This window comes from Ovis aries, chromosome 1 (assembly GCF_016772045.2).
Source record: "Ovis aries strain OAR_USU_Benz2616 breed Rambouillet chromosome 1, ARS-UI_Ramb_v3.0, whole genome shotgun sequence".
NCBI classification, from domain to species: domain Eukaryota; kingdom Metazoa; phylum Chordata; class Mammalia; order Artiodactyla; family Bovidae; genus Ovis; species Ovis aries.
Genome location: NC_056054.1, coordinates 194,875,282 through 194,888,259, shown reverse-complemented (window position 1 = coordinate 194,888,259; position 12,978 = coordinate 194,875,282). Strand labels below are relative to the sequence as shown.

Sequence of the window (12,978 nt, the reverse complement as noted above, 5' to 3'; positions counted from 1 at the left end):
AGACAGGTCTTTAGTTTTTGAACTCAATGAGTACATGAAGGAATGAACCAATGAACTGGAAGATGGTATATGGCTTTCATGGCTAACACTTTGTAAACCCACACACATGTACATTACAATAAGAAGCCCTAAGGGAGGACTACATTAGGAGGTTGGGATTAACATATACATATTACTATATATAAAGTAAGAAATCAACAAGGACCTACTATGTAGCACCGAAAGCTTTACTCGATAGTCTGTAATAACCTATCTGGGAAAAGAATCTGAAAAAGAATGCATATATTTATATATATGACTGAACCACTTTGCTGTAACCACCTGAAACTAACATAACATTGTAAACCAACTGCACCCCAATATAAAATAAAAGTGCAATTTAAAATAGTTTTAAAAACAAAAGAAAGAACTGATATTCTCTCTTTGCCAATGGGAAGAACTATTCAATGTGGGTATTTTGACAAAGATGCACATACCTAACATTAATCATGACAATGTAACTTTTAAGCAGAGATGACGGTATCAGAAACTGCATTTAACCATTCATATACATTTTTCCTGTGAGACTTTATATTATCATCATCATTATAAAGAAAACTGAAGTTTAGAGAAACTAAGTAACTTTCCCAGAGTCTCAGAGTGAGAAAGCAGCAGAGCCAGGCTTCCCACCATGGTCTCTACGACTCCACTTTACTCTCTCCCTCAGTAAAGATGGAGGAGAAAATCTGCCTGATGGACTTTTGGTCTGTGACAGAGAGCTGAGTCCAAGGTTGTCTGACTTCTAAGCCATGCTAGTCCAAATGCAATTATCACTTGCAAGGGATTGCAAGGACTCAAACCAAGGTCTTCCGACTCCTCATGTGTGAAAGCACCGTGGTTCAGAGATATTGAGAAACAGCTAAGTCAAATAGCATGTACTACTGTAAGGGACGTCAGAAGTCCCTAAGTCTCACACTGAAAAAGGACCATAGCTCAAGCCACTTTAGTGGTTAAAATCCTTTTCCAAAAGCCATCAAAATAACCTGTTGTTGGCAAGTATTCAGAACTTCTAAGAATCCTAAACTTGGTTTTCCTCTCTCTCTCCTTGGAATACCCTCCCCACATCCTTCACTTTGTTAAGGTCTGCTTAGCCTTTGAGATGGAGAAGGCGATGGCACCCCACTCCAGTACTCTTGCCTGGAAAATCCCATGGATGGAGGAGCCTGGTAGGCTGCAGTCCATGGGGTCACTAAGAGTCGGACACGACTGAGTGACTTCACTTTCACTTTTCACTTTCATGCATTGGAGAAGGAAATGGCAACCCACTCCAGTGTTCTTGCCTGGAGAATCTCAGAGACGGGGGAGCCTGGCAGGCTGCCGTCTGTGGGGTCGCACAGAGTCAGAAACGACTGAAGCGACTTAGCAGCAGCCTTTGAGAGCTAAATCTGATAATAGAGCTTGGTGGTGATACGGACAGAGTAGGATAACCAAACAGTTAGTCTAGAAATCCCACTAGGGGATTATAGATAGGGAGCTTTAGGAGGCAACTGTAAGTTAATATCACTTGAGAAAACAATCCAGACATTGTAAATATAGCAGGCTTGCTTAATAACAAAACTATACAGGTCAATGGCACCTGCATCTTGCTGGTTGAGGTAAGTAAGTTAATGATCCCATATATATATGAGGAAATGATATTCTAAAGTACAAGTACCTCTTTACACTGAAACCTGAGATAGTTTACTACACTTTAGCATATGTTAGCTTCCCTCATGGCTCAGTTGGTAAAGAATCTGCCTGCAGTGCCGGAGACCTGGGTTTGATTCCTGGGTTGAGGAGCTACCCTGGAGAAGGAAATGGCAACCCACTCCAGTTTCTTGCCTGGAGAATCCCATGGACAGAGGAGCCTGGCAGGCTATAGTCCACAGGGTCGCAAGAGTCGGACACGACTTAGTGACTAAACCACCACCACCACCACCACCTTCCTACTGATTTGAATCGCTCCATGACAATCTGGGTTTGACTGTGGAGGGACAAGAAGACTCCCCCACCTGATTTAGAGGAGAAGCTGATGATGGAAGCCTGATGTCTACTCAAGGATGAGGAAGAAGGTAGTCTCCTCCCCCTCCCCAGTTTCCCTTTGATTATAAAAAATGTAGCCCACTAAGTTCTTATGTAGAGTCCTCTGGCCTGTCCACTTGTATCCTTCACAAGTGTCCTATACTAATAACTCACGCTTATCTATCACTTTGCTTCTCACTGAACTCTTTTTATGTCTTGACTCCACCAAGCTCTGAAATGTATTCTGTGGTTTCAGGGTTAAGAACTTTGAGATTCAACAGGCTTGGGTACTGCTAAGCCTTTGTACTTGTTGCCCCTTCTACCTGGGCCAGTTTCTCTCACATCTTTGCATGGCTCATGCCCTCATTTCATTCAGGCCTCTGTGTAAAAGGCATCTTCTTATTGGAGGCTCTTCTCCAATTCAATTTAAAATAGCTACCCTGACCACCAAGTCAGATTATCTTTATCTCCTTAACCTAACTCATTTTTCTTTACAGACTGTTTGATAATCTGAAGTTATACCTTATTTTTTACATGTTAATCGGCATGCAAACAATAGACTATCTTCCACTATTACATAAGCATCTAGAGGTCACTGGTATATTCCGAATGCCTAAAGCAGGGCCTAATTCATAGAATGTACTGAGGAATGATTAGTTAAATGAGTTGAATGGATGAATGAAGTGTGAGCCTTGGTTCTCTTACCTAGAAAATGGGTTGATAATACCTGCCTAAAACATGTGCCATGCTCAGTCATGTTTGACTCTTTGCTACCCCACTGTCCGTGGAATTGTCCAGGCAAAGAGTACTGGATTGGGTTGCAATTTCTTCCTCCAGTGGATCTTCTCCACCCAGGGATCAAACCTGTGTCTCTTGCATCTCCTACATTGGTGGGTGAATTCTTTACCACTGCACCACCTGGGAAACCCACCTAGAACATGACAGATCCTTAATAAGTAACAACTATATCTGACATAGTCTCCATTCCTGTATTAATTAGTTAATTATTTTTCTTGTCCCTAATAACCCTTCATTTCTTAGTAACCTCTTTGAATTGTAACATATAATTACACGTCTTTTAGCTTGAATTTCCTAGGCTCTCTTTAATGGCAGAGAGGGAGCTTTCTCAGCTCTATTTTTCTGACATCTAGGGGCACAGTATCTGTCACAGAGAATGTTCCCTAAATATTGGAATTAATTAATGAGGACCTTCATGAACCACGACTAGAATACCGTCTCCCCTAACAAGGCTGTAAACCCAGTTTACAGAATGATAGCAGCACACAGGCTGTGGAAGTCAGTTTAGAAAGAAGCAAGCCAAGTGCCCTATGACCTTTTTCTTTGTTGGGTGAGATGGTTTCTAATGTTACCATTAAAGGAGAGGTACCCAGCTCTTATGAGAACTGAGATCCAGTAGGTTCATACTGGCCTGTGATGATCCTCTTTAGGGAACATCCGGAAAATGTGAATAAAAAATATTGCCTGTCATGTCAGTGAATAAAGGATGTTGTAGCCATTTGACCATCACATTGCCGCAGCCACCTTGAAGTTTCATCCTGAGGGAACTCAGGGTAGAAACTGGATGCCTGCTATCTAGAGGGCTGCAGTCCACAGGGTCACAAAGAGTCGCACACAGCTGAGATGACTTAGCACGCCATGTAGCAGTCAACTGCTGCAGCCTCTGATGGTGCACGCTGAGGAGACACGGGATGAGAACACATAGGATACTGGCTCCAGAGAGCTAATGTCCATACCAAAGCAATCATTTCAGTGAGCCCAGATTCTTGCATCTTCCCATACATAGAAAAGTGCTACATTCTTAAACTTGAGACCTCCAGTTTTCTTCAATTAACAGTAACCTGAAGTTCTCACTACCTGGTCTTTGTTGCAAAAATTCCTATATGTCCTGGCTCCTCAGCCCCCTTGCCTCTTTGAAGCTGTCCCTCAGAGTGATCTGAGAGTCCGGTCTCACTGGCTTAAAGTCCTCAGAATGCCTGCCAAATAAAACATGATTCTCAACGTTTATGTGGTCAGGCAGCAACGATGTTTGAATCACAAACTGGCTTGCCCCTTGATGTTTCACCTTTTCCACTGTCTCTTGCCAAAATGTATTGTGTGGCTAGAGATCATGTACTCATCTCAATCTCAGCATGAACCACATAGAATTTTCAGGGATGTTGATCACTGGTTGAAAACCAGAAGAAGAAATACGAGGTTTGAGTTGGGTCACATCAGCAAAGTTCCAAGGAACAAAGGAGATGACATTCCCTGACTTTAAAAATCTGATAAGCTGGCAGGGAAAGGAAGCCCTAGAACAATTCCAGGTGGCCTCATGAAACTCAGTAGTCTAAATGAAATTAAGTAGACTTGCCTAATATTCAGAACCATTCATAATTACTTTGGATGTAGAAGATCTCTCTTCAAAAGAGATTGAAGGGTTTCTTAACAGGGAAGTTATGAAGGCATTTCTGCACTGGTTATGGGCTACCCTCGAAGAATCACTGAGATTTCTTGCAACCATGAGATACTAGTAAATGTGCTGAAAGTTATTTACTTCTTAAAAACCAAGCATGAATGACTAGGAATATTTTCTCTGGCAACGGTCTATATCTCTTTTCAACATGATTACTAGTTCTTTCATTCATTTGTCAATTTATTCACCAAATAATTGTTGAGAATATGTTATCTGCTGGGCCTTTTAGGCTCCGGATGGTGAAGACTAGGCTGAGAGTCCTCAAAGAGGCAGAAGGACCATGTCAGAATCACTGGTGAGCATTTTCAAACTTCATATAATCACTCTGTTTCCATTCTGATAAGCCATCATTAGCGTCCTTGGCAGGGAGGGAGGTCTGAGGTTTTCCAAAGAGTTAATACTAAGCCAGGGGATTCTGGCATGATCCATTTCCATGAAATTTGGGATTTTAGGGAGCAGCTTTATTAGTGTTTGGAGAAAAGTTCCCAGGTGATTCTACTAGTTAATCCCTCGCTCTCCTAATGGAGACCGAGAAGGAGAGAAGGCTTGAGAAATTCACAGATGCAGAGAAATGGCATCCAACTGCTGGCATTTGGGTATGTCATAGAGTATAACAGGTATGTTAGTCTTTGAGCCCTCCCATTTTAAAATAATAATAAAAGTAAGATTAGCATCTTTTGAGAAATTTCTTTCAGGGGAAAAATTCCCAATTTTAGCAGTCCAGAGCCTGCTTCTATACTTTATAATTTATACAGAGAACATTCATTTTACAAATGACAAAAGTCATTTTATTTTTTCACACTAGTCTTCATCTGTGACCTGTTCCTTTCATTTCCTAAAGCACGTTTCCAGGTAACCTCAGGGAAAGTCAAGTTCTTCCAGAATTTCATGCCCTGTATGTTAGCTAATTGAGGTGCTGCTCATCAGCTTTTGTGGGGATGTGCACAGAGCATTCCCAGACAGGAAGATCCAGAACACAGAGGACCATGAGGGCATCTAAATGGAGGTGGGGGTGGAGAAATCCCAGGGACAATCTCACCAGTGAGACTCAGGTCTTAGGCTTACTTGTGCTTTCATAATGTTTTGCTCTGAAACAAAGCATTGGAGTTAAGTGATTTTATACTTTCAGTGAACCCAGAACCATCGAAACATGGGTTATATTTTTAAGTATGTTATTGACTTCTAATCTAATGCTAGGATTTGAGACAATTTAATAGGCTTCCAGAACAATGAGTGAAGCCTGTCTCCTCCACTCTGATCAATTCTTCCTTGTTCTTTTCCAAAGAACTGATCTGATGGACAAGTGTCTACACTTGGGTTGTATTTCTAAAGATGGAGATTTCCAAGAGGATAAAGGTCGTGGTATATAGATATGATTTCTTTTCTGACTTTGGCTTTCCGCAAGACCTGAGGAGTAAAAGAGTAGGATTTCATAGCAGCCCCGCTCTTTCTCTCCCCTGCCTTCCCCTTGCTTAGTTTTTCTGTCTCTATTCTCTGGGAAAAGCTTCTATCAGCTTGGAGTTGAACATTGAAGGCAAACCCATCCTCTTTGCTGCTGTCCACTCAGATTTCTTTCCTCTGTTACTAACAAGCATGCCTTTTTTCTCAGTGGTGTAACAAGTGTTGAGAATTAAGTTTGGTCCTATAGAATCACCAAGCCAATTGTGAATACCACTCCACAGCTCCACATTCAGTGATGTCACACCGGAATCAGCCATGGTTGGAGTATCCCTATTATAGAAATTGGTAAAGCCTATCCATCAAAGCTTTTTTGTTTTTTTCCTTCCAGAGTTCTGGGATACAAGGTGATTGGTCTGGAGCTAGCCCCCAGTTAGGAGGCACCTGGATCTCTTCTGCCAGAAAGTTCTTATGTTTTCAGGAGGCTAAACAGAGGAGGCAGGAACAGGGAGGACTGAGAGAGGAGATGAAGTGTCACTCGACTGAAAAAAAACTGTTCTAATATGAAGACAGCTTGGATGGATGGGGATGAGGTAGGTGTGTTTTTTCATAGGGCCCTGTGTCCATGAGGTAAGAGAATTACTCCAAGTGTCTGTATACCTGTCTAGGACAGTCACTAAGATGGCAAGATGCGTTCAGTTCCTGGATGAGTGAAGGTGAGAGCAGGGAACCTTCTCGAATAATTTTCCTGCTTTCCTCTTGATGGATTCCCTGGTGGCTCAGATGATAAAGGATCCACCTATTATGCAAGAGACCCAGTTTCAGTCCCCTTGATACCCTCTGATAGTTTCTCTCTAGGGTAAATGTGTCACTCCTGATGTCTTCATTTGCTTTTTGCTACTGAAAAGTGAGAACTATGTTCATCTTTGCATTTTCTCTCTTTTTCTGGCTGCTAGGAAGACTGAAAGAGGAGGTTGTATTTTTTGATGACTTTTCATGATCAGAAACTTTTGTGTATCCCTCTTTCTCTATTTCTTATACTGGGTCCTTGCTTTTCATGCAAGCAAGTTCAAATTCATTGAGGAAACTGTTTAGCTATCACTCAACCAACCAATCCATCATATTTAATTTTTGGAAAAAGTGTTTAGTCTTTAAAAAAATAAAAGGGGAAATTTGTGGATGGGTGAGGAATGCTCCATATTTTACTTTCTCTCTTTACTCTCCAAATGGAAAGACTCACAAAATAAAACATGACTATATATTTCTAAGTAGATTATCTCCTCTGTTCTTCATATTTGGGAAACTATATACTTTATCTTGGTTATTAGATTGTCAAGTTCTTTATTGTGTGGACCAAATTTAAATTTAATTATGTATGATGTTTATTAAAGCTTGGCACCTGATAAATAAATAAACGTGAGGTAGCTACATGGATGGAAAATCTGGGGAAATGGTTTCTTAGCAGAGTATATCTATATTCATCAACTAGATTTCCTAAATAGATCAATCCTTTAAATGCCTTGTCAGTGCTAGGAAAGCAATGTGTTTTTAATGACTTTGAAAACTTTTTGTACTTCAGTATTTAAGCATTGTATCTGAAATCTTATATAATGATACTCTGCTTCTAAGGCATTTTGGAATATTGTCAGAATCTAGATGCCCAGTTCATTTTTCATAGTGTTCAAACAGAGGGAAAACTTGAAAACAATAATAGATCAATAACTCACAGGCTTGGTGTGAATACAAATCATGGAGATGCTTGCTAAAAATCCTGTTTTTCTCTCACCACCACCCTAGCTTCTACTTACTAAATCAGAATTATGGAGAAGAACCCAAGAACCTGTATTTTAAAGACTGAATTGCTCCTTCACTTGAGAATTTGTGTTTCTGACCTAGTGTGAAGAAGATCAGGCAAATCCTTCTTCTCATCCCTAAAACTGGGCAAGAAATATAGGGGATTATTAAGATTCTTGAGAAAACTTGCAATGGTTTTCTTTCAGAGTCACCAGGATTCACCATTTCAAACTACAGATGAGTGAAGCAGGGACTCTAGGTCACTGTGAGTTAATGAGAAGCCTAAGCATTTCCTGTACTATTATCCTATCATTTCCTAACCTATGTGCCTTTATAGATCTCATTCTCACAACTGTACCTCTATTCTTTGTCGCTCTTTCCCACCAGTCAGTTAATGTCTCCTGGACCATGACTAAGTCTTATTTATCCTTAGATCCCTAGTGCCTTGCAAAATGCCTGGCATATTAGAAGAGTTTAGTTCACAGATCAATGAATGCATTTATTTATTCATTCCTTCCACACAAGTCTATTGAGCTTCTACCATGAATCAGGCACTGTTCTAGATTCTGTAAATAATAGTGGTGAATGACATAATTAACTGAGCAAACAAAATCCTCATCTCCAGGGCCAGTTCTCCTAGTAAAATGCAATCATTATATTGTCTTTCTGTCTCTCAGAGGACCTGGAGGATTAAGATGCTGATGTTTATGAAATGACTCAAGTTTTTTTGAGGAAAGAAATGAGACAACACAGAGAATACTGTTCTATAATCCTGAGAGAAAAGATCAAATATTATTTGATTGCATTGTTCTTTTAGTCTTCCCTTTTTAATAAGTGTGCCTAAAATGAGAATAATTTAGAACACTCTGATGCCAGTAAATGAACTGGGGTTATGTGAAGTGGAGGTAGCCTTGTGCCAACAATTCACTCATCTTAAGCCATGCAACATTTCCATTTATGCTAGCAAAATTTTCTCTGGAGTACCCCAAACCCTACCTGATCTCTTGTTCTTCAGTGGTAAGACCCAGTCCAAACGTGTGATGGATGTCATAGCAGCTGTTGCTATCTTCCAGCAACCTAGGATGTGGTCAGGACAGGAACTGCACTTCAGTTCATGGTGCTCAACAAATCAGTGTTCTTCCCTTATATTCTGATGAGTGTTGAGGGAAAAACTCAGACTTACCCAACTTTCTGAAACTTCTTCTCCAAGTTGTTCCAAACATACCTGATTTTCTGCACTTGGATACATCGCAACTGCGAGTACAAATGTGACAGAACAGAAAAGTGGAAAGAAAATAAAACAGCTCAGTTGTGTCTGTTTGTGACCTTCCCAACCCAGGGATCAAACCCAGGTCTTCCACATTGCAGGCGGATTCTTTATCAACTCAGCTAGCAGAGAAGCCCATAAAACAGATGTCATTCACAAAGTAAAGCCCGTCAAGGAAGGTGAGGGTTGGTTAGTCCAGGTCCTCAAACAGCTCTCACTTTTCTTGACATAGAGCTATAATTTCCAGCCCAGCAGTGTGATTTTCAGAACTTTCATCCAATAAACACATTATTCTCTTGCAAAGAAAACACGCTGTAACATTGTACTCTTAAAATCAAATCACTTACTTTTAATTCTGGCTTCAGTACAGCTTTGTTTATGACTGAGTGGCAGTCGGCCACCAGGGGTTCTTCTGTGTTCTTGCTTATAGGAATCTTCAGTGTGGATAAGTAGAGGCAGATTACCTTCTTCCTCATATATCTTTGAAATTCATCCTAGAGAAGACAATTCAGCCCATGAAATTCTGCAGTGTTATTCCATAAAGCACTCAGTCAACCAAATACCTGCCAAGTCCTAGACCAGACATTGCCAAAGTTTGGGCTACCGATAAAAGCATTTGCATTGCCTTGTAACTTGCTAGACATGTAAGAGTCTTAGTCTCACCCCAGACTTGCTGGGTCAGATATTATTGGGAGGCTAACAGTCCATGTTTTAAAGAGTCCTCCAGGTAATTCTGAATTGCACTAAAATTTGAGAACCACTCTGCTAGGGAAAAAAGAGAAAGATATACTTTGCAAGAAAGTTCATATTCAGGAAATAGTCTCCAGCTATCTTAAAATGACATCTAGGTGTTTAAAATGTATAATATCCCTCAAAACACATGTTTTTGAAAAACTGAACAGTAATTCCCTTGTATATGTTTAAGAGTTATAACACTGACAGCCATTGCTCATGTTATGGCTAAGAGCACTTACAATTAGCCTGACATGGCAGAAAGTTCTCCAGGCAGATGTGGAGGAAATGTCCTACATTCCTAGGTCAAAATAAGGTGTAGCAAATAGATGACAGAGATAGTCCTGCCATATTGTATCTGGGGGGCAGGGAAGCTCTTAAACAGAGGAGGATCTGCTCTGGAGTGCTGAGCGTCACAGGCTGTGCACTAGATGCAACACAGAAGGGCACGCACCGTTGTCCTTAGCAAAACAGTGTCTGCTTCTTGCAAGGAGCATGGGATACAGTAGGCCCATACCCTCCACTGGGGCTTCCAGTAGAATATTAGGGGAAGGACCCCACAGGTCAGCAGGGATGTCACAAGGAAGAGAACTCTGCGTAGCTTCTGGGTCTGGTAACCAAACACCTCCTGGAGAGTAAATAAAAAATCACTCTATGTTTTCCCCACAGAAAATCACATTTTGTTCCAAGACACACAAATGTTAGGTGCAGATTGGGTTGGGAGAGGAATCTAGTTTTGGTTGGTTAGATCAGATCCTTTGCTTACAGCTGTCAGCTGATACAATAAAAAAGAAAAAGAAAGAAAGACTCATTTTGCTATCCTGGCACATGGAACTAAAATGTTAGGAGCAAGGAACAGGCAGACTTATTTGGTTCTAAATATTCATGAGTCACCTCAGATTTATTAATGTAAAATACCTATGTTTTAGATCAGATTTACTTCTTTTAGATAAAAGGCTTTTAAAAATTATTAATATGAACTTATTGGCGGAAGATGATAAATTATGACCAATAGGATTCATATCTTGTTTTAGGAATGAAAGTGTGCATAAATGTACTGCTTTGTAAAACAGTAGGGTGATATAAATTAAGAGATTATTTGTACATGTGAAAGATTTTCAACAGACAGCTTATAGGTATTCATCCTGAGAGTAACATGTGAAATATTTTTGCTTTTAATAATTGATTAGTTAACACTTGTCATGAATTGTGTAAAGATTTGAGATGTAGTTTTAGGGGAATATAAATAGCCAAAAACAATAGATTTGCTTAATTAAAGCTAATTTCTAGTTTCCACCTCCTACCATGAAATTTCACAGTATTGTTTTCTAAATTTCAAAAAACTAGATAGTGTATTTAGAAAACCCAGAGGGCTCCTGATTATGAGTGACATTGTTACTCTACCATTATTTTACTTTCTGCTATTATTGTGTGTGTGGGTGTGTTTTCTATGACTGAAATCTGGGTCCAGATCATAGGAGTGTAATGTCAAGAAAATAGGTTTTTCTACAGCACTTTCAGTGGCGGAATCTCCTGAATTTTATGCCAGTTTACTTTTAAATTTTTCTCTATTTTCGACCATGCTGAGTCTTTATTGCTGCACGTGGGCTTTCTCCAGTTGTGGTGTGTGGACTTCTCACCGCAATGGCTTCTCTTGTTGCGGAGCACAGCCTCTAGGACACTTGGGCTTCGGGAGATGTGTCTGCAGGCTTAGTTGCCCTGCAGTACGTGGAATCTTCCCTGACCAGGGATTGAACCGCTACACTGGCAGACAGATTCTTAACTGCTGGACCACCAGGGAAGTCCTTAGGACAGTTTGAAAGTGAAAGTGAAGTCGCTCAGTCGTGTCTGACTCTTTGCGCCCCATGGACTGTAGCCAACCAGACTCCTCTGTTCATGGGATTTTCCAGGCAAGAATACTGGAGTGGGTTGCCATTTCCTTCTCCAGGAGATCTTCCCAACCCAGGGATTGAACCCTGGTCTCCTGCATTGTAGGCAGACACTTTACCGCCTGAGCCATCATGCTCATAATAAATCTTTTGGCTTACTTCTTTGGGAAAATTTTTATCTTCAAAATAATCATTGTAATTAATATTTTCTAATAAAGAACTCTGGTAGATCAAGATTTCAATAAAAGTTGATGAAAGTAACACTTAAACATATTGAAAAGGTCCCAGGTTTAAGAAGCAAAGATGTAAGTTAGAGTCACCACTCTGTTGGTTTCCAATTATGTAAACTTAGGTAAATCATTTCATTTCTAGGAAATCCCAATTTACTCTTCTACAAAAACAATTAGAAATATGTACTTTATAGGGCACTTGGACTCAAATGAGATAATGTCACCTTAAGTGTTCTGCAAAGTAATTACAAGGTTAAGAGTTTCTTTCCACCACTCCTTAATAGGATCACCTACTTGGGGAAAAATTATCCATTAAGTTTTGCGATGCAACTATTTGGAAATTATTCATGATAAGCTTTACATGCATCTTAGAAACACACGTTCACTCTGCTTTAAGCGTATTTTCAGTTAGAGCTCCTTTCTCTCTCCTATCTTTCCTCTGATTCTGTAAACCTGCTTTGGTTTTTATTTGTCGGGTACATTAGGTTTATTAGACTCAAATAAAAAGTATATGCCAGTGCACATATTATGTCAAAAATATGCATTCTTTCACATTTTAAAAAATGGAATAGCTTTAGCTTTACGTTTGTAAAATTTATTCATTTCCTTTTAGTTTGGGCTGTGTTTAGCTCATTGCTGCAAGTGGCTTTCCCTAGTTGCAGAGCCAGAGCTGCTCTTCAGTTTTGGTGTGCAGGCTCCTCTTTGCATGAGCTTCTCTTATTGCGGAGCACAGGCTGGATGGAGGTGTGTGGGCTTCAGTAGTTGTGGCACATGGGCTTTGTTGCCCCGTGGCATGTGGGATCTTCTCAGACCAGGGATTGACCTACTGTCCCCTGCATTGCAAGGTGAATTTTCAATCACTGGACCACCAAGGAAGCCTAATAGTCATTCTTTTACAAAGCTATTTACAGGGTCTGTTTCCAAAGCCCAAGAGTACGCAAAATAGAAGCAGAATAGTTTGGAATTTTAGTTCAGCTTTTAGCTGAAATGAGCACATTTGTAGACAACATAACTTTTTTCTGTTTACTTACATACAGCAATGGCATTGGTAATCATAATTCTGGTTTTCCATCAGGTCTTTTCTATACAACAATTATTTTTATTAAAAAGTAACTCACAATTATATCAAGACTTCAGTGAAATCACTATGGCTAC

The 12,978-nt window shown here is 40.1% G+C and overlaps 1 protein-coding gene across 6 annotated transcripts in view; it reads right to left on the bottom strand.

The window, feature by feature from the left end:
- ATP13A5 (ATPase 13A5) overlaps positions 1–12,978 on the bottom strand; it is a 116,970-nt gene that overhangs the window by 87,344 nt on the left and 16,648 nt on the right. For all 6 annotated transcript variants that reach the window (XM_060404606.1, XM_060404608.1, XM_060404613.1 and 3 more), the window contains exons 2-5: positions 10,159–10,332; positions 9,320–9,466; positions 8,889–8,959; positions 8,702–8,782 (exon numbers count right to left, since the gene is read on the bottom strand). In XM_060404606.1, coding sequence (XP_060260589.1) covers positions 8,702–8,782; positions 8,889–8,959; positions 9,320–9,466; positions 10,159–10,332 — 473 coding nt within the window. The remainder of the gene's footprint in view (positions 1–8,701; positions 8,783–8,888; positions 8,960–9,319; positions 9,467–10,158; positions 10,333–12,978) is intronic.